The sequence below is a fragment of the Sciurus carolinensis genome, chromosome 18, assembly GCF_902686445.1.
Source record: "Sciurus carolinensis chromosome 18, mSciCar1.2, whole genome shotgun sequence".
Lineage (NCBI taxonomy): Eukaryota > Metazoa > Chordata > Mammalia > Rodentia > Sciuridae > Sciurus > Sciurus carolinensis.
In genome coordinates, this window is record NC_062230.1 from 32,983,423 (window position 1) to 33,005,260 (window position 21,838).

General features: G+C 52.4%; 1 protein-coding gene across 6 annotated transcripts in view; it reads right to left on the reverse strand.

Annotated features, from left to right (window-relative positions):
- Nucleotides 1–21,838, reverse strand: part of Clec16a (C-type lectin domain containing 16A) — a 190,029-nt gene that overhangs the window by 30,253 nt on the left and 137,938 nt on the right. For all 6 annotated transcript variants that reach the window (XM_047533059.1, XM_047533057.1, XM_047533058.1 and 3 more), the window contains 3 exons: nucleotides 19,369–19,520; nucleotides 16,707–16,911; nucleotides 14,551–14,718 (listed from right to left, as the gene is read on the reverse strand). In XM_047533059.1, coding sequence (XP_047389015.1) covers nucleotides 14,551–14,718; nucleotides 16,707–16,911; nucleotides 19,369–19,520 — 525 coding nt within the window. The remainder of the gene's footprint in view (nucleotides 1–14,550; nucleotides 14,719–16,706; nucleotides 16,912–19,368; nucleotides 19,521–21,838) is intronic.

Here is a 21,838-nt window from a genome sequence, read left to right on the forward strand (position 1 = left end):
CCTACCCTGGGCTTCCACACCATCACAGAGCAGATCAGACGATGCTGCAACAGTGGGTCAGGCGCAGCCCTCCCAGGACACTGTGATCTCCCTGAGGGCAGGCCCTTCTCCAACCGTCCCCTCCCCAGAGCTTGGTGTGGAGCTGCGCCCATAATGGGTTTGCTGACAGCATGACAAGCATTGGTCATAACTGGCCCAGGTCGCCCACACAGGGCACACAGGGTGCCCATCCCACCCCACACCGCTCCCACCCACAACAGGCCAGGGAGGGCACTGCTCCAAGTACAACTTGGGCCCTCCAAGCTGCTGATTTGCCTCCGGTCGCACAGACGTCAGCTCCATGGGAAGAGGGACCTCAGTCTCAGAGTGCCCTGTGCCAGGCAAGCCCATGGCAGGTGCTCGGGGAAGACTGACTGACAGCCAGGCCACAGCATTTGATCCCAAGTGTAACCAGGAGCCCTCTTGTAAAGCCACCTCTGAAAGATGGGAAAGAGCTCTTCATTCAGTTCTCAAGATTAGATGGACATTAGAGTTACCAAGCCAGCTTCATAAACCAGCAATGGCCCGCTCCTCATTCTGGTTTAGCTGGGATGGACCTGGACAGATTTTTTGAAAGCTTTCAATTCCAAAAAGGCACATCTGGGGCTGTCCTTGGGGCCCCAGGGCCTCCAGCTGGGGGCATCCTACAAGCCAGGACTCCATGCCTCTGGGGACCTGGGCCCCATCAGGGCAGGCCTGAGAGAAGATGGTTTTCCTTTGCTGCGTGGAGTTGGAGTTGACTGGCTTCCTGATCACCTGGTTAAAGGCCTACAGAAGCTATGGAGGTACAGCCAGAGAAAGGACAAGCATGAAGCCATGCTGAGGAGCAGGCCTGGCAGCCGGAGGCTGAGGTCACTGTCCTGGTGCTCTGACCCTCTGGAATGGCACCGCTTTGACTCATCTGGAACCAGTTTCTTACTTTCTCTTTTTAGGTACCAGGGGTCGAACCCAGGGGCACTTAACCACCGAGCCACATCCCCAGGCCTTTTACTTTTTTATTAGAGACAGGGTCTCACTAAGCTGCTTAGGGCCTCGTTAAGTTGCTGAGGCTGGCTTTGAACTTGTGATCTTCCTGCCTCAGCCTCCGGAGCCACTGGGATTACAGGTGTGCTGGAAGCAGTTTCTGAACAAGTTTCAGAGATAAGCTGAAATGATATAGCTTGGGAGCCAAGAGGTTTGTTGAGAAGAGCTGAGCACCAGGGACTGGAGATACTCTTCAGGTGCAGTGTTGGACTTGAGGTCAATGACTTAGAGGCAATTACCCCCAGTGGGCTTCCCAGGCATGTGGTACTGTCCTTTTGGCAGGCCTCTGAGTCAAGTCAGTAGCAGGGGATGGGGAATAAAACAGGAGAATACAGAGAGTGAGTCTGGGGTGGTGGCAAGGCTGTGACCAGGGACAGGTGGAGCCAGAAGAGAATGCCAGCTTTGCTGTGCAACTCCAGGTAAATGACTTAACTACCCTGAGCCTTAAGAAAGCTTAACTACACAATGAGCATATGCCCATGTGTCCCTAGGGTGGGTCTGAAGGTGAGACGCTGAGTCCATGGACTATGCCTGGTTTAGGGCTGGAGGCCCAGAAGGCCTGGCCCTCCCCCAGGCTGCACCCCAGACCCTCCTGACATGGTCCTCTCCATGTGCTGTCCCCTACCCAGTCTGCTCCAGTCAATTTTTCCGCACCGCACCGGCCCACTTGGTCAGGGAAGGCCCCTTGGACCCCCTCTCGACAGGGCTGGGTACCCTTCTGAGCTAATTAGTTACTGGTGTGAGTATCTGAATGATGCTTGCTGCAAGCTGCCTGTGGCAGCGTCCCTGATCCCAGCATGATGCCTGGCTCCCATGACAGCCCAGCAAGTGTCTGCTGAGGGAAAGAAGGAACAGGGGACACAGGTCACTGCTGCCCATGGGAGCCCACCTTTGTGGGTTCCTGAAGGCAAGGAGCTAAGGAAGTCCCCAAACTCACCCCACTGAAGGCCTTAACTACACTCTGGCCAGTCCCAGAACCTTCCAGAAAGTTTCTAAATTTGCCCCTGACTGGCAGACCTCCAATCTCTACTGCAAAGGTCCACAGCACCCACTACTGCAGGTTGGCACCTTATTATTGTTTTTTTAAAAGAGCTCTGGCTGAAGGCCAGCCTGGGCTGCAAAAAAAGCAGGAGCAGCAGCCATGGACGTTATACCCACTGGGCGGCATCAGGAAGCCCAGACGACTCTCGGCGCAGCGGCAGGCAGGCACCTTGAGGCCTGGCTGACTGGGGGGTTTTGACGGGTACACTAAGAAGCCAGGTGTGAGGGGCTGCTGGAAAGATGGGACTACAGCCCCCAGGCCAGGTAACCAAGAACTTCCCCAGGCCACCATCTCTGATGAGGCTCCTGGGCACTGGACTTCTGTGGGGCCAGATGGCCCAGGAATGGGCCTCGGCAACACCATGTGTCTCTGGCCTCAGTTTCCTCTGCAGGTGGGGGATGTGAACCCAGGTGGCAGAGACACGCAGCCTGCTGCTGGCGATGCAGGGAGCCCACGGCAGCTTTCTCGGCAGTGCCCACCTTTCAGATGTGTCTCCCTTGGACCAGCCTGGGGTGGGCAGAGGGTGAGGCATGGCCACTTCATCAGTAAGCCTGTCCCCCATCTTGTGCCCTCAAGGGGTCACTGGGCCATGAGTGGGAAATGCTCTGTTACCCCAAGGTGCTGCCTAGGGAGGAGGAACGGCGCCATGCTTGGGAGCAGGTCTGGCATAGACAGGTGAGGACCACGGCCACCCGAGCCCAAGGCACAGCCCCAGCTGCGGGGGACCTGATGGCATCACTGCCACCTCTCTCCACAGAGCAGCTGCAGGAGCAAGGAGCTTGGACGACATGAACAGGACCAGCCGCTGCCTTGCTGAAGCCCCGCCCGAGGCTGCCCAGGCCCTCAGGATGAAATCCGCGTGACTTCCAGCCCACGGCTCCCCCAGCCCTGCCCTTCACTCCCTATGCTCCACTGGGTCCTCTGGGTGACTTGCCCTGTCAGCAATGTCCCCCCGCCTCCCCCCAGGTACCTACGACAGAGCAGTCATTGGTTTCTGTGCTTGCCTCCACCTGGGGACGGTCACCCTTGCGAGAGCCTCTGACAGGCTGCGGGAGGGCTGGTGCACAGCTGCTGGAAGAGCAGCTGAAGTCTGAGCAGGCACTTCCTACAGTGGCTAGCAGGGCAGCGGCCCGGAAGTCCACTTGCCTAGTGCCATCCACATGGTCACATGGTCTGGCAGAGCCAGAGAGCCCTGGCTGGATTCCCCTGAGCACCCCTGAGCACGCCTGAGCTGGCTGGAGGAGCCAGGGCCTAGAGGCTGGGCACGCTGGTCCCACTACTGAGTTGAGACCCCGGCACTGCTCTGCCCAGCCCTCGCCCCACCCTCCACTCCAATGCCGAGACGGGGAAGCACATGCCCAGGGCTGGCCCTAGGGCTGGCCTGGTAGGCCGACCCTGCAAGGCGGGGCCCATCAGCAGCCGGCTCACAGAAGAGGATGCCGAGGCTTGGGGCTTTACAGAACTTCCAGACAGCATCTGCAGGCAGGTGCGGACTCAAACCCAGGTGTTCTGACCGCAGGAAGCGGGCCCCTAACCTCATTACTGCAGTGGCTCCCTTGGCGGGGACGTGGCATGGTGTGAACAGCAGTGACACATACTGGCGCACAGTAGGCGCTATTTAACGGGGGCTTTCAAGCTGCTCTAGCACCCGCCTGTGGGGGTGTCACACTTGCACAAAGGGCCCTGCTGCAGACATGGGGCTGGCAGGAGCTCAAGGTGGATCTGCATCTGCTCTTTGCTGGGTGGAGAGAGGTCAGAGAGAAGGGAGCTGCTGTCCCCACCAGACCAGGTGCCACCGTGGGCTGCTAGAGCTCTGGTCTGGGTTGAGGGATATTCCCCTTGGGCTTCAGGCTGGAAACCTGGCAAAAAAACATGCCCAGGAGTTTGTAAACATTGACTCTCTAAGGACATTTCCAAGTTACTAAAGGAGGTGGCGGACTTTGGGGAAGGTTCCTGCCACTGATACCAGCTCTTCCTGCCAGCTGACTGGCCCTGAGATTTCTGAGGACGTCTGTCATCCGAGAGGCCGGAGTGCACGGAACCTGGCATCTGGGACCCAAGTGCCAGCCTGTGAGGTTGCCATGCTCAGAAAGCCACCGTGCAACTCTGCAGAGCCTTCAGATTAACGCAGCAGGAGAGGACAGAACAAAGGGCAGGAGATAACGTTTTTCTCAGGAAGTTGTAGAAGTGCTGAAGAGGCAGGCCCCACCTGAGACTTGGGGCAAGTGACACTGAAACAACGAGTTTTTATGTATTTATCTCCCTATTTTATGCAAAGCAACTAGACTTGTGCCCACAGCTGGCATTCATTGTGGGATGTTTTACCCTGTGATGTGAGAGGGACGCCGCACAGGCCATACACCCGGTTCCTGCCCACTGCAAACCACACAGCTGAAGCATCTGCTCCTCAAAGCACACTCTGACTTTCTCACACTCAACGTGGAAATTGAGAAGGTGGCACCTGAGGACTTGAGCTCACAGCAGGGCCCAGAGAATTGGCAAAGCAGTTCATCAGCCATTCCTGTCACGCTGGGATAACACTGACTTTCAGTCCTTTGGGAATTTGAGATGTTAAAAAAAAGTACTGTGTGGTTTTGAAGAAAAGCACGCTGATACCAAATGCCACAGCTAGACAGCTGTGAATGGAGGAAGCTGGATTTTAGTCATGGCTGCATTCAGAGACGAACTGCAGAAGGTCGTGACCTCAGCAGAGGTGCCAGCATAGGAAGAGAATCCACTGGCCCCATCATGACAAGCTCTGAGGCTCTCTCTGGATGAGGGGCCACGCCAGGGTGGGCCAGTGCCTGCAGACCCCAGGAGTCCCTGAAGGCCTCCTGGGTTGAACAATATCCCCAAGTAAGAAGCGATGCTGGGTCAGAAGTTGGGACCGTCAAAGAGCCCTGGCTAGCTAAATGCCTGGAGACCATTCGGAGGAGGAGAGCCGAGGCTCTTTGATGCTCTGCCTCAGGTGACCTGTGTGGCTTCCTTCTCCCTCCACACACGGGCTTCCCGGGGCACCATCTCCACAGCCTCGCTGCTTCTGGGTTCACTTCATGGCTACTTAGCCTAAAGAAGCCCTGAGGATGTTGAGAGGCACCTATGATCCCTTGAAGGACAAATAGTTGGCCATGATCCAAATATCCATCAATAGGGGACTGGCTGAGAAAACAGTGGTCTGCCCGGAAGACTGACTGCACAGTCGAAGATGATGAAGGTGTTCTTATGAACTAGCACCAACTGAGGGGAAAGACAGGTCACAGTATCATCCTACTGTGTAAGTACAGTGTGTAAACTGTACAGTGTACCCAGAAAAAGGCAGAGGGGACACACTGGCCTCGGGAGGGCGTTCTTTCCATGGAGACCTTTTCTCATCCACAAGGAGACCCAGTGTCGCCTCCTTCCTCTCCAACCTCCTCCCCTGCCCTTCTCAGCTCCTGCCCCTCAAAACCAAGTGCCCTGCTGCCCACGTCCCAACTCATCACTCCTGACTGCTGTCTCAGGACCCGCCACAGCTTCTGGCTGCACCCAGGACAAACGCGGCACTGCAGCAGACCCTCCGAGCCCTCGGCCCCTGCCTAGTTGTCCTGCCAGCCTCTCCCCCTACCTGGGGCCTTGCCTTGGCCATGCCAGTTCCCCGCACCAGGAAGCCCCGCAGCGCCAGGGAGCACTGATCAGCACTTGCCGCCTGCTCTGGCCCACCTGCGTCCGAGCCAGTCCCGCCTCCAGTCTCCATGTGTCCAGCACAGCCTCTACTCGGGGCACAAAACACCTTGGCAAACACTTGCTCAGCAAATCTTCCTGGTCCTGACCCTGGTCAGTGCATTTGTCACGTGAGTTCTTTGGAAATGTAAAGCTCCTTTGAAAACCAGCCGGTTCCTTCCACTCTCCCTTCGTTCCTTCTCTACCAGGTGGCCCTACCCTGGCCCCCAGAGGGAAGACAGGGACCATGACTTTGGCCCCTCCTCAGTTCAGCCCCAGCAGGCTACTCCCTTGCCTTCTGTTTTTCCTCGTCCTCAGTGAGCTCTTGTGCATCACTCAACTTTCCTTCCAGCTACTCATACGCTTGGTCATGCCATTTACTTGACATTCGATTCTCCTGGCTCTCAAAGACAGGAAAGTGACCAGTTCTTGGGAAGTGGTAAAGTGGTTTCACAGGGCACCCTGGAGCGCCTGAACTGGTCAGAGACAGTTTAAGGTAAGAATCAAATCAAAGTGGACTTTCACCAAATCACAGGTAAAAGTAAGGGCTAGAATTTTCTGTCTCTGGGTTTACAGCCCTAAGTGAGCCTTAAGTTCTCTGTATCCATTATCACTCATCTGCTAGTGAGAACTTGCAGCTGACAAAATGACTGAAACAAACAAAAATCAATAAAAAAAGAAGTTTCTTCAAATAATTTTATAGACGTTTCCTTAAATGTAGAGACTTGTGTCCGTACAAATCACATTCTCTGCTGCTTTCTGTGCTCCTGGCCTAATAGTCCAGGGGGTTCCCAAAGCACATCTGATCCTAGGTGTTCTGCCACCGAAAGGTCTTCAGCCCTGGACAAGAACAGCTGAAGAAGCAGGAAAAGATGCCCTGGTCTGAACCCTGGCTGCCCAGAGGCTGCTGCCACGTGGCCAAGTGCTCCTCTTCTCTGAGCAGGGTTTCCTGGTCTGCAGACTGAGCAATGACACTGGCCTCCCGGAGCTGCTGCAGGGTCGGGGGACTGCCTGGCCCGAGAGGGCAGTGGGCATCCTGGGGATAGAACGTGTGTGCTGGGCAGGCGCCTCTGCTCCTCTCCAGCTGGCTCTGCCTCTGCAGCGAAGGCCCTCAGGTGAGGAGGTTCCGCCTGCTCTCTGCTGCTCCTATCTGTTTAGTGCAGGAGCTGGGGACTGAACCCCTCCTCTGGAGCCCTGAGCGTCGGCCCTGGAGGAACAAGGAACGCTGGGAGTCGCACACTTCTGATGTGTGCTTCACGTGTGCCAGGCGCTGCTCTGGGCACAGGGGTTGGGGGCTCACGCTAGTGCACAAGAGCCTAATGGCATTCTCAGCTCTTCCTTTTCAACTGTTATAAAACACACATAACATGGAACTTGCCATCTTACCATCTTCAAGTGTACAGTTCAGTAGTTAAGCATGCTCACGCTGTGGCACACTGCCTCTGTCCTTTATGTGAATGAACTCAACTTCAGGGACAGGTACCACCTGGCCCAAGGCCATGTAACAAGTGCAAGGTGGAAGCAGGAAGCTGGGACTTGAACCCAGACTGCCTGGCTCCAGGGCTCTGGTGAGCACATGCCATGCAGCTGAGCCACTTGTTCTGCCAGCCACGCTGGCACAGGCCTGCTGTGTACTGCCAGCAAGACTGCCCCGTGACAGTCCCACCTGAGTCTGTAGAAGACGCCAAGGCGCCGTCAAGGTCGAATGAGGATGGAGGACGGGTTTGGCCTCCTCCCACACTCCCAGCAAGGGCTCTTTATACATACTCCTGTCCATGAGCAAGCAGGGAGTGTCCCCTGCTGACACACTGTCACAACCAGGAGGCTCCGGGGCACACAGTTACTTTATAGGTCTGAGCAGTGATGACCTTGAGAGATGGAACAACATTCAGTTCTTGGGAACTCTGTCCCCCACCTCCCAAAGGTGCCTGGGGCATGGTGGCTGTGTGGCCAGCCTCCACAGGACAGGCTCCACAGTCGTGCTACTGTCTGCTGGGTGGCGTGTTGCAAGCAGCGAACCTCGAGGGCCCTGCTGGAGACTTTGGTCCCTTCCTGGGCTGTGTCCCCTGCTCCGGGACTTCCCAGGCTGTCTCTTCATGGCTGCCTTGGGAACCCCCGAAAGAGGCCTGATTTCAGGCTCACTCTTGAGTGGGGTCTGGTCCCCACAACCCCATCCTGACCCCCTGAAGCTTCTCTCTTAGGTCTGAGCGCCAGGAAGCTTGGAGAGGAGCTGCTAAGGCGGAAGTCTGAAGTCCCAGCTCTGCTTTTTGTCCGTGTCAGGGTGGGGAGAACGTGGGCTTCTGCTGCCCCAGGACCACCAGCTTGGTTTGGAAGTGGGGGTCTCAGGGGAGAAGAGCTTTCTAAATGAACTACTGCTTTGCAGGTTTGCCCCTGACCCATCAGAGACAGGTCTCACAGCACTGGGGTCGGGTACAGAAGAGGGGAATACTCTGTCTTGGGCTAGGGCCACCCCAAGGCCCTTCTCTAGAAAGGGCCTATCCTGCTGCCCCTGATCAGAGCCACCATGGGAAGTAGCTCAGTCATCACCAATGGCAGCTTTGAAGGAAATGGGGTGAACGCAAGAACTGAAGGTGCAGACTTCAGCCTGCCTCAGGTGAGCTCTGAGCTCTTGGTCTGAGCCTGTTTCCTATCGGAAAGCAGGGCAAGGGATGCCAGCTTCCAGAGTTGTTGAGAGGATGGAATTAATGCACGTCAAGTGCCCAGCCGTCAATTCTTCCAAATTATAGCCCAATACGTCCAGAAACAGGTGCGGCTTTTCTGCCCCAACAAACCTCCAGCGGCAGCTGGCATGGGTTTGCCTGATGCCTGTGGGAGCAAGAGGTGGCTGGTGTGGGGCCGTGGGTCTGACACGGGCAGACTTGAGCTCCAGCCTCACAGGGTTGAGGAGGGACATTTGGTGTGACCCTGGGAAGGTCACTTCCCCACATGCAAAAGGGAAAATGTGAGTGTTGTTGGGAAGAGCAAATGAGAATAACGCATAAAGTGCTTAGCAGTTCAATACATTTTGCTTAAGGAAAAAAAAAAAAAGGCCTCGGGGTGGGAATCCAATTTCTGTAACTCGCTGACCCAAAGGTCCAGAGCCTCTGAGCAGGGAGTGAAGGCCGGGAAGGGTTAGCTGGGGGCTCAGAAGCCGCCGGCAGCAGGCCTCCTTCCTGTGTGACTACAGAAAGGGTATTTTTGCCTTGGGGAGCTGGAAGAAGAATTGGTTCTAGTTTTATAATCGGAAATAAGAAAAAAATAACAGGCCTAAAAAATTTGTTTCTGGGAAACACCACCACAAGATGACATTAGCACCTAGAGCGTTATCCCAGGGGACGGGAAGTCAGGCCTGATGTCTGTGAATTAAACATCGATTTCTCTTCTTTTCTGGATGTCAGTGCCAGGCTTCGCGGTCAGCTCAGCTGGCTCTTGGCAGCGCTGGCTGTCATCTCTGTGTTCCTGCTCAGCTACTCAGCTGCCCAAGGCTGGCCCTGGAACTGCATGCAGGCTCTTCCACAGAACTCGAAAGTGTTCTGGGTCAGGCGACCAATAAAGCAGGTTTGTTTGCCTTTGATAAAGATAGCACCTTTGAGAAGCACAGCACTCCCAGATAACCAGGGGTTTAAATGCCTGCCATAAGACAGCTCCCCAGCCCATAGGAAGCTGGGAGAGGAAGCCAGTAACGCAGAACTTGGTCCTAGGGCACAAAGTCCAAATCTCCTGCCAGCACCCTGAACCACTGCCAACTGGTGCCAGGGACCAGTCTGAGCGAGACAAATGCCTGCGCCGCAGAGTGTCCTGTCTGCTGGGACTCGTCAGTTCATGGGCCTCCTGCCCCAGCCTCCCACCCAGTGAGCACTGGGTAAGTGTCAGTACTGCTGGGGAAGAGGCCAGCGAGTGCCTCTCCTAAGTGGCTTCTATTCTAGCACAGGAGAGTGGCAGCCAACAGGAAAACAAGAAAGACAGTCTCAGCTACAGGGAAGGGCTACGAAGAGTGTGGGGAGATAATCTGGAAGTCCCTCAGAACTTTAAATGATCATCTGGCCTGCCTTCCTCCTGAGGGGTATGCCCCAAAGAACTGCAAACAGGAGTTCAAACAAAAACCTGGACATGGAAGTTCATCACAGCGCCGTTCACGCAGCCAGACGGTACCTCGATGGGGAGTCAGTAAGCACAGCGTGGTCTAGCCACACAATGAGGCTCATGCAGCCAAAACAGGAATGAAGTTTTGACACAGGCTACAGCACGGACGAACCTTGGGGACATTATGTGGAGTGAAAGAAGCCAGGCACAAAAGGTCGCATAGAAACTTCCAGAATAGGTAAAGCTACAGAGACAGAAAGCAGATAGAGGCTCCTGGGGGCCATGAAAGGAGGCAATGGAACTGCCTGCCTTGCAGCTGTGGCATTTTATGTTGGGGGAGCTTTGGGATTAGTGGGGTGCTCGAGGCACTCATGGTGACTGAAATGCCGCTGAGGAGTCTCCTCTCAAATGCCTCCTTTCACGTAAGCTTCGTCTTGGTTTAGGACGTGAATACTAGCTGCTCTGCAGAGGGACCAGGCCAGGCTGGGCCTGGGAAGGCCCCAGGAGGGGCCTGAGCGAGCCCTGAGTGAGGCGGGCTCCGGGCACAGGACCTGCAATGGGATGCGCTTGGCCGGGGAGGCCTGGAGAGAAAGCCAGCGTGGCTGGCACGCTGGGTTGTGCTGCCTGCATTGCACAGGGAGAGAGTCGGAAGCTCATCCTGGGGACGGGGAGGGGGCTGCACCCGCCAGGGGCAGAGAGGGCTGCGGGACAGGAGGCGCTGGAGGTGTTTTTGTTTTTGCTGTGCTGGGGATCAGACCCAGGGCCTCGTGAGTGCTAGACAAGTGCTCGACCACTGAGCTGCATCCCCAGACTGAAGAGGCGGTGGGGGTCCACCAAGCCCATTGGTGAGGGCCAGCGGAGGTCACCTGCCTGTGGCTCTGCTCCGTGAGCTCTGGAGTTCTGGGTGCTATTCTGTCGCACTCCCACCCACTCACCCCCAGGTAAGCATCTAGCAGCCTCACCTCAGCCTCCAGAAGCTGCCTCCTGGCCAGAGGGGCCAGGAGCAAAGAATGTACGACACTGGGAGGCCAGAGCACTGGCTCTCCAAATAGAGGCTGCTGTCCCCTCTTCCTGGGACAGCCAGGGTCACTTTGGGGGAATAGTTTCTGCTCTGGGGTCTCCCTGGAGGTGGGCGCTCCTGGAGTATAGGCCAAGACCAGCATTGTGGGCTAGTTTTGGACACCCTCCCCACTGCAGAGGATTCTGGACAGTGGTGCTGGCAGGGGTAGACCCGTGAGGGCACCAACCTCAGAAATACTACACCTCCAAGCTGCCAAGAGCTAGGCCAGGGTCTAGACCTGGAAGCACCTGCTGTCCCCACGCTACTGAAGATCTGGGTCTCAGAGCTCTCAAGTTACTTTGTCAAAGTGTCACAGCTAAACCATTCATGTCTAGGGTTCCAGATGGGAACTTACTTGTCTTCCTGGTGTTCAGCGTAAGGAAGGGACCTGTTCCAAGGTTGTGCAGAGAGTAAGTGAAGGTTCATTCTTCATTCAAAGACACTACACGAAGTCACAGTGTGAGGGCGAAGACACAGCAGAGAACAGAGCAGACTATGGTTCTGGGCAGATGACGTTCTCCACGGGGGAGAAAGGCCATAGTCAGGTAAGGAACCACAGTGCCAAGGAAATATAAGAAAAAACCAGGCTAATGTGATGAAGAAAGGGTGTAACCCTGGTCAGTGTGGTGATCAGAAAAGGCCTCTCAGAGCAGATAGGGGGTCCTACGCCCAAGACCTAGGCAACAGCATCCAGTGCAAAGGCCCTGAGGCAGGACAGGGCCCAAGGCAGAGAAACAGTGGTTCTCAAAGTGTGCCCAGGGAATCACTGTTGTCCTGAAAATGGTAAGACATCATTTTCCCTTTATATTCATATTCCCTGGGGTACACTGAGTGCTATTCCAGAGGCCACATAATGTATGCTATCACAACAGACTGAAAGCAGAGGCAGACAGGAGAATCCAGATGTGTTCTATTAGTCAAACAAAGAGATTCGTAAAAATGTAAAACCAACCTTTCTTTGTTTTGGAAAACAAAGTCTTTGTTTATGGAATGTTAATCTACAATAGATTATTTATGTTTACATGCAATGGACTTATTAAATAATTATTAAAAGCATTTCTTAGCTTTAACTTCATATGCTATGAATATTGACAGGTATGTTCCATACAACTATAGCTCCATACTTCTAAAGTGCGTGAGGAGTCAGGCTGTGATGGTGAGGAGTGCCGACCTTCAGGACTAGTCAGAGGGTTATGGAGTGAAGGTGTGGGACCCCAGTGGGGGCAATTTTGTCCCAGGAGCCAGCTGGGGCTGCACCCTGGGGTGGTCACACCAGATCCAAGGGAGAAGGGAGGTTTGTTCTTGGTGCAGTGCCAAGCCCTGGAAGGATGTGGGTTGGGACGTGGCAGGGCCTTCTGGAAAGGCCAGGCAGGTTGAATGGAGGGAGGGGAGGAGACTGAAGCAGGGTGTGGGGGAGGGCCGCAGCCCCTGTGCCCCAGCGCAGCAGTCTCTCTGACCCAGCAGAGGCGCAGGGACCCCGAGTGCTCTTTGGACCAGCACTCTGTGGCACTAGAGGAGGGCAGTGAGGCCTCTTTTCCAGGGGAGACATAAAATGATGTCCCCACCCCTCTCCCCACCCCTCAGTGGCACCTTAAGGGGAGTCAGGGAAGACAGCCAGGTGAGGAGTAGAAGGGCATCTTCATCAGCTGCCTGTGATGTGCTGCAGTCCCAACTGGCACAGCCTCGCATACTTTGGCCTGGGGACCAGCAACACAGCACTCGGCACCCTGGATGTCCCACCCACCCCTGCCTGGTGGGCCCAGGCTACTGGAGGTGGGGGTTGCACTCCCAGCACCTGCTCTCACACCTGTCCTGAAGCCCAGGCAGGGCGGGAGAGGTGCAGGATGGTCATCACGAAGCACTCTGCAGACAGACAAGCCCGGCGGTGCAGCGGGACGTGACCCCTGCACCCGGATTTTTGTATTCCACCTCATTTGAAAAGGGACTGGAGCCAAAATGAGGCCACAGTTTTTCTCCTTCACCAGCAAGTTCTAGAACTGAAAGAAACTAGACTGCCCAAAGGCAGACTTTCTAATGAGACCAATCTGTATTCAGTTGACTGAGACTCACAGTCGTAATGTACATCAGCCGAGCGACCACCACTACACAACGCAGAGCAACCTGGACAGCTCTGAACAAGGAGCCCTCGCACCCTGGAACGGCAGCACATTTCTCATTTCCTACCTGAGAACAGGCGGGGCTGCCATCGATCACAGGGCTTGGGATTGGGTTTTCAGAAAGCAACAGTCACAGGCTGTGGGCAGCACGGGGAACAGAGGCATTTTTTCCCTAGAATTCACGTTGGGATTACATCTATCAAGATTAAAAGCCTTCCTTTCTGATTTGACAGATCTCCTGCTGGGAATTTATCCTTACATGTGGGAGATTTGCCGTTACACAAAGACATCTCAAGGATGTTCACTACACTGAAAGAGCAAAGCACGGGAAGCGACCCAACTGTCCATCAACGTGAGACGGTTACAAGAGATGTCGTGTTCATCCACTCAACAGAACGCCAGGGAGTTGATGAAAATGAACTCATTCCACGTACTAACGTGTGACACTGGCTTGGCACTAGGCGCAGAGGCAGGGTGCTGAATCACATGCATGGTAGAACCCAAGTGAGAAAACACTCACAAGAACATACATATCACATACAAACGATCATTTCCAGAAGGACATGTGAGAAATTAGCTGTGGTTACCCTGGAGCAAAGATGACTCAGTTTTCATTTCATCAAGTCTTGTTTGGATTTAAAACAATCATTTCTATACACACATACACATATGTAGGAAATATATATAATCAAACATAGAATTGAATCACTTGGATTTTGGGCAGGTTCTCATGGCTGCACTTTGTTCTTAAATCTGATTTTTGAGGACATTTCATAACACATGCAATTCAACTTCAAACCCTGAACTTAGAGGGGGTTTGGTGGCGGGGGAGCGTGGCCCATTTTCTAAATTCTGTAATCGAGAGAAGGGCTCTCTTTCGAGGGACGGAGGGCTTTGGTGGATACGGAGTTACTTAAAGCCCGTGTCAGACAGGAAGGAAAGCCACTCTTCTGGAGAAGTCCCTTCTGCGCTGCCAAAGCAACCCTGAACTTTCCATTCACAGTTCCCTTTTGGGGGGAGGGCAGGAGGAGGCCAGGGTGGCTCTGGAGAAAATGGAAGGAGCTGCTCTCGGATGGAAGAACGGCGGCCCGTGGGCAGTGGAACCTTGTTCCAAGGCTCTTCAGGGGTGTACCCAGAACCATATGCACCATCTCCTTTCAGTCATCTTTCATGGAGGAGGAAATTACTCTCCCACAACCTCATTACTAATAACGCAAGTATTTCCAAGAAATTTCCAAGAAACTTCTTAGTCTTAATTCTGAGAAGTTCATTCACATGCCCAACAAATCTCTGGAAAACCAAACCAAGGCACAAAATACCCATGGGAGAGCTAAGATTGGTTCCTGGGGATTGTGCAAAACTGGGGCCGTGCCTGGACAGTATGAGAAGCTGGCACGTCAAGACACGGGACTTCTGAGAGAGGGAGGGGGCTTACGAAGGCCCCGCAGAGAGAAGGCCCTCAGACGCCCACAGGCAGGGGGGCTTACCTGGCACCTTGTCCACGGATGCAAACACAGAGCGCTGCACTGTGGGGTCGCTGCTGCCCCTGCGGCACTGGTCATAGAAGCGGAAAGGCAGGTGCTGGGTGGAGGCGGAGGAGCCAAGTCCAAAGCCCAGGACTTCAGTTCTTGGCTGGATTGGGAGGTCCAGGAGGGCTATAACCAAACAGCACCACAGTCACTCTTACCACACAGGAAAAGGCAGGTGAGAGAACTAGGAGCAGGCTGCGGTGGCTGCAGCTCTGCCAACCATGGCACTCGGGAGATGTCAAGCAGGTGTCTCGAGCTGCCAGACCAACGACACTGCAGAGTCCACCGAGGCTCAGAAGAAACACAACTGGGCATCTAGCGAGGGCTTCAGGCCAAGGTTGAGACCAAGAAGAGAGGGGTTCTAGGCTTGGATCTTCAAGTGGAAAGGGTGTGAGCCTTCTACCGTGGCATCTCAGCAACTGTGTTTTCACCAAGGGTTTGGTATCTGCTGCCATTTCAGATCACAAAGCAAAGTAGGGCCAATTCTGCTCTGCAAGTTCATGCATGTGTACAGAGTAATGAAGGACCCCTCAGCACTTGCAGGGATTGGTTCTGGGACCCCCAAGGACCCAACTCTGTGGTTGCTCAAGTCCTTAAGTAAAATGGTGTGGCCTTTGCACAGGACCTCTACATATTACTCCTCTGGTGACGTACACTCACTATGATGTAAGCCCTATGCAAACAGTGGTAATACTATATTTAGGGAATAAGGACAAGGAAAAAATGTGTACATATTCAACACAGAACAACATTTTTTTCCTGAATATTTTCAATCCCTGGTTAGTTGAGCCCACTGATGTGGGGCCCACAGACACGGAGGGTGGACTGTGCGGGGAGTGTGTGAGGAAGAACAGTCACTGTGGGTCAGAGCTGTGATCCTCCTTCCCATAAACAACCATCATGGTGTATCACTTCAGAGGGACTTTTAAAAATCAATTTAAGAAATACACAAGGCGTTAGTTCTAACAGCAACTTTATGGCATAATTCTCAATTTTCAAATGAAATATTTGGCCTTCATGCCAGCTGCGAGAAACTGCTTTACATTTAAAAAAAAAAAAAAGTCCTCTGAAAATAAATCTTAAAGAAGAAAAGGCTGAATGATTTAAGTCACTTTGCACATTACAAAATGCTTCTGTAATGATTTTGGAGGCCAAGTTTCAGCTAAATGAGAAATAAGATGGGGGTCTACACTGGAAGCAGGCTTGTGTGAATCAGGGAGGCACGCTCAGTAAATACCCAGCCAGCTGCCCCGGAGCCCACCCTCCTCAGGGTTATTTTTAGGTTAGTCCTCGAGAAAGCACCCCTCCCCACTGGGCTGGAAATTCTCCAGCAACCACGCCAGGGAGGCCAAGCCTGAGCTGTTGAGAGGTACTGGGTATCTTGAGAAAGGCTGTTCGCAGTTTGAGGAGTTGACAGACCACTACCCTACACTGCCCACCAAGGACGGCGAGTACCTGGCCTTCCACTTATGAGCCCAAAGGGATGCCCCATGTCCTGCCTTCACCAAGACAGCTTTGGCCTTCCTGACACCAGTTAGGTTCAGTTTCCTAGCAAATCCCCCGCACTCCCTGGGATATACAAAACTGCATCTGAACTCAGTGCTGGTGGGGCCTGGGTGGGGCCTGGGTGGGGAGCTCTGTGGAAAGCTGGGAAGGCAGAAGAGGAAGTTCTGCCAACTGGCTCTCTGGGTAACTGGCAAGCTGCTGAGCCCCAGTTTCCTTCTCTGTAAAATGGGTAATGAGGGCCCACAAATGTGAGGCTTTTTCCAAGGCTCAAAGGTGGCAGAGGAAGGTCCAAGCACTGTGTAGCTGTCAGCTTGAGAATGTGGGCAGAGGAGCCAGAACACCTGTCGCGTGCCTCCTGCCTGTTCCCAGCCTCTGGCCTGCCAGGGAGGCATCCCCTTCTCTCCCATGGGGCCCTAGAAACTCTCAGGAAACCACACACTTAGGAAGTGGCATTTGCACACACAGCCTGTGTTCCCCCGCGGAGTACAATGAGGCTGAGCCATGTGTCCCCTTCTCCAGGAGCGACAGCTTCTGCAAGTTACCGTGAGAAGCACACGGATGGCCCTTTGCCCGGGAGGCCCAGAGGAAACTTCCAGGCTGCCACTCACCCGCTATCCTCTGCATCTTCATGCGCCTCGCCTGGATGCGTCCGACGGCCAGGCGCTGCTTGGCGATGATGCAGCGGATGTGGTCTGAGAAGACGAAGGTGGCCTGGAGGATGGGGAAGGGCTTGGAGTGGGGGCTGGACGTGGGCTTGTGGATGGTGATGTTCAGGGCACGGCTGTCGTCGTACTCGCCAGTCACCTGCATGTCCTGCACAGCAAGGAGGCAGAGGTGAGCACCGGGTTTTGGGTGGAGGACAGCTGCTGGGTACTGTGGGATCTAGAGTCCCCCCATTCAACTCTGCTCTGAAGGAGACCATCAGCCTCCCCAGTCTGACAAAGTCGAGGACGGGCATGAACCAACCAGGCCCAGGGGAAGAAAACCAGGAGGGACGCAAGTGGCCAAGGCTGGGTGTGGCGGCTGGCACATTTCCATGGGACTTGGACTCCTGGTGAATAGAAGGGCTCACCATCTTCTTCAAGGGCCACCTGTCACTCAGCGGGTAACTTCAACAATTGCTACTGCTGAGAAGCCAGAGGCAACTAACCACAGTTCCCCTGTAGGAGCTTGACCTTAGGTATGCTAATTTGTCTCCTTGCTTCTCTTAAGAACAGGGTATTGTTGGTGTCCTTTTCAATGTCTCTGAGGAAATTGGGTTCCTAAAGGAAAAGGCCAACCCTGAGAAAGGGACAGGGAAAGCCATTCAGCAGATATTAAGACAGCTGAGTACGAAAGGGCAAGACTGCTCTGGCGTAAGAGAAGGGAGCCCCAGGCAATACGAAACTCCAGAATGGTGCCTGCTGGAAGCCTGCTTCCCAGGATGGTTGGCAGCAACGTGAGCGAGATGCAAGACGCAAGCACCAGACAGACAGATGGCCAGGAATGCCAGAGGAGGTGGGGAAAGCAGGGAGACGGGCTGATGGAGGAAGGTGGTCACTGTGCTCAGCAGTACATCCGCGCAGGTCCCTGGAAACGTCTGCCTCACATGTGGCGGAGGCTGGGGTGGGGCCCGACTTATTCAAAGCAGAAAGAATGGCACGGAGGAACGACCTGACGAAGAGCTGCTGGAAGACGACAGAAGAAAAGGCCGAGAGGCTTTCGCTGCCTGACGGGGGACGTGTATTAATCCCTCAGGGAGAAGACTCTTTCCTGACACTGAATTCTAAAGGAAATGGATCATAAGCCTAGATAAATAAGAAGCCTAAGTCGCCTAGTGGACAAGGGCTTCTGTGCAAGTCTTAAAACAAATGGCTCTACGGTTGTCTCTCATCATTCTCTGTAAAAGACATTTTTAAAATAGAAAGATCCTGAAAAAAAGTAGGTGGGGCAAGTAGTAAGCACACTGCAGAAGAACCTTCAAATATGCAGGTGGCTCTAGTGACCCACAGCGAGACATGGCCAGCAGGCCACACTACGGTGAGGTGGGGCGGCCTGGTCAAGATTGTTCAGGAACAAGAACCGCACAGCATAGAAACGGCCTGCCTCAATGTGGGGCAAATCTCAGGCTGAGACATGCGTGCTGGAAATTAGGAACCATGGGCATGCAGAGGGGTGAGTGGCAAGGCTGTTCCTGACCCTCTGAAGTCTGGTTCTTTGTTTTACTCACCGGGTTGGCATTCGCCACCCCTCTTATTAACAAACATTAAAAACCCCAAGCTCCCACTTGGCGTTAGGCAATTTAGAGTCTTCCCACAATGGAGTCAGGGTGAGAGGAAGGGAATTCTCATAAAGTTCTGGTGGCAATGATCATTTTAGGGAGGAAATTGGCAGGATCTCTTAACACTCGAAACAGGCACATGCCAACTTCTTGGTTATCACCTAGGGAAATCCTGACCAAGTGCATAAGGAAGTAAGACTAATTCTGCTCACAGTAGCACTATTTGGAAAGGTAAAAAGCTGGGAACAGCCAGCAGAGCTCTGGCTCAACGTGCCCGGTCCAACCACTTGGCAGTTAAAAGGAATATATGTAAGTCTGCATGTACTGACATGGCTAGTCTTTAAGGGATATGATTGAGTAAAAAAAAAAAAAAAAAGGTTGACAGTATGTTCAATGTGACACCACAAAAAAATATATATTCTGAAATGTAGATACAGTCATCCCTTGGTGCCCACAGGGGATTGTTTCAGGACCCCAAGACACCAAAATCTCCAGGTGTTCACCTCCCGTATTGTAAGACGGCACAGTATTTACATAAAATCTACATATTCTCCCTTATACTTTAAATCATCTTCAGGTTACTTACAATACCTAATACAATGTAAATGCTGCTTAGAAAAAAATGATAGGAAAAAAGTGGGTATATTCAGTACAGATGCAATCTTTTCAGATTTTCTGATCCTCAGTTGGTTGAATATGCAGATGTAGATAGAGCCGACTGGACAGTTTTAAAAACTAGTTCGAGTAATTACGTGCATTTGGCAGAGAAACAGATCTGGAAGGATCAGCCTGATCATGGAGGTTATCTCTTGCAGGGGAAAGGAGGTAGAGGGATTACGGGTTTTGGTTTAAGGAATCTTGGCCCTTATCTGTGCAGAGTCAGCTTTCTTCAATGGGCAATTTGTTCACTAGGCCTTGCATGGTTAGAAATGGACTATAAAGATGATAACTGGGTATGTGTGTCTGTACAGAGAATTTTGAAGGAATTCCAGAATTTCCGGTCATCTTACCTGGAGAAGGCCTGCAAACTTGACCACTCCCCAGCCAAGCCGGGATACGTCAGGCTCCACCAAACTCATCTGATAAATATCAACAGCCAGGAATCGCTGGACCATGCCACCATCCTTGGTGATCACTGTGCACGCAATCAAGTCACTGTTATCTGGGAAGAGGGAGTAGAGAGCAGAATGAGCACAAGTCTGGCTGCCAGCCCAAGAAGGTCCCCCAGCTGTCTCTCGTTCTGCCAGGAAGCGGAGCTGACAGGGTCTAGAGCCACAGAGAACTGGGTCTAAGATCCTTCTCAGCTGGGTAACCTGGGCAAGTTTCTTTACCTCTCTGGGTCTCAGATTCCTCATCTAAAAAATGGCAATAATGTACATGGCCTCAAAGCACTATATGTTAGGACTGATATAAAGTAGAATAAACCCTTAGTAAATGTTTACTGCGTATCAAGTACTCAAACCGTAGCTTAAAGTAACCAATAGGTGGGGCTGAGGATGCGGTTGGGTGGTAGAGAGAGCACTGCCAAGTATGTGCTGGGCTCTAGGTTCGATTGCCGACGCTGCCCAGGCAAGGACACGGACACAAGAGCAAGAGCCAAGGCTCCCAGGAGCATTCAAAGCCTTCCTCTGGATCATAAGAGCAGTCTGAGGTGGTGTCAACAAAATCAAGCAGACAGGAAAAGAGGAGCGCCCTGCTCTCCACGACAGTACCATTGAGTCCTCAATTTGGTGTCTGTCAACTTAGAGCCAAGCTCTGCGCTAGGTGGTGTATGAGCCCGGGGGAGGAAGAATGTCCTCGATCTGAGATGTTTGGTGCTGGGAACAAGGACAGATGGGAAGACGACTCAGTGTGGAATCCTATGTGTGGGCACCCTCCCTTCTCCTTGAAAGCGATCCCTGAATCCGATGTCTCATGTAGTCCTGTCCTCGATGACACTGAAGACACCTCGGTAACACAGGACAGTCGCATCTACTACGTACTCTCCAGTGAAACCCTGTACCACACGTTTAAGAAAAGATCGTCAAACCAGGAAACACCCCAAATGCCCCCAAACAGGGAAACAAATTTATGATTTTTTTCCTCACCAGATAAGAAAATTTATACCCATGTAAAAATTATGTTTAACCAAACAGTGAATAGTGGTTACCTGCAGGGAGAGAAGACAGACAGGGGTGGGAGTGTATATGTGGGGGGGTATTAAAGGAGAATTTCCATTTTTGTTCCATATGTCATTCTCCTACTTGAAATTATTTCAAAATAAGAGAGGACTCAAGATATACTTTTGTAATACATATTAAAAACTCCAGTTAAAAATCATGTATGTGGGGCTCGGGGCACGGTAGAGCCCTTGCTTAGCATGTGTCTGGCCCTGGACCCATCCCAGCATCACCAGAAACAAACAAACCAAAACAAACCAAAAACAACCCAGAAACCTTATTTACAATAAGCACAATGATGTTGGAAAAAATTACAATTTTAAATGAAAAATAGAAATTTACTTCGATGCTATGAATTTGATGTTTAAAAAGGCATCCCCATATATAAATGTACCAAAGGGAATTTCTCCTTTATGTATACGTAAAAGTACCAATCAAAAATAAATTAAAAGGAGTGAAAGGAAGATCAGTACAATAGAGGAGGGAGAAAAGGAAGGAGGGAAGAAAAAGGAAAGGGACATGGAGGTTGAAATCAAATTCCTTATATGTACAATTTTTCCAAAAGGAATCCAGATACTAAGTATAATAATAATGCTCTTAAAAACCCCCCCAGGTATCCCTCCAACAAATGTAAGTGCAGGGCAGTGTGCAAGCATATTAACACAAGTCTGATTAGAGGAATGGTAATGTGCTTTATTTTTCTTAACAGTTTTTTTGAGCTGTAATTTATAGATGGCAAAATTCACTCATTTGAAGTGTATGGTTTGAATGCAGTGGATTTACAATGGTGCATTACTGCCTTCCAGTTGTAGAACATCCATCACCCCAATTAGTTCTGTTGGGAGCACTTTGACCAAATATTTGGCTTAAATTTCTTGGGAAAAGAGAAAGGTAATGCAAATGGTGTAAATTCTAGCCCCAAACACAGAACAAACTTAGACCCAGGTATTCTCCACACCACCCCCACAACCACTTTTCATTTGATCTAAGGGTGTGAACGAAAATCTCTCCCCATGCAATCTCTCTTTGGGGCTCCCCAGAAATGCACAACTCAGTGCAGTCTTGGGGGTGTAACCTGTCCCTGGTTCTGGTTTCTGGGGTGTTTGCCGTCCACCCTCCAAGTTTTTATTGGCTGAGGATTTCCCTGGCTTCTTTCTAGCACTCGATACCTGGGACGGCCAGATCCCCACAGCAAACTCCAGACCAAACAGGCTAACTGCTAGGACTTGTACATTATGTTATCTATGGCAAGGTTCTTCCCTTCCCAACATCCCAGCCAAAGATTCTGAAAAATTCAGAAAGAAATACTTTCTCCTGAAGT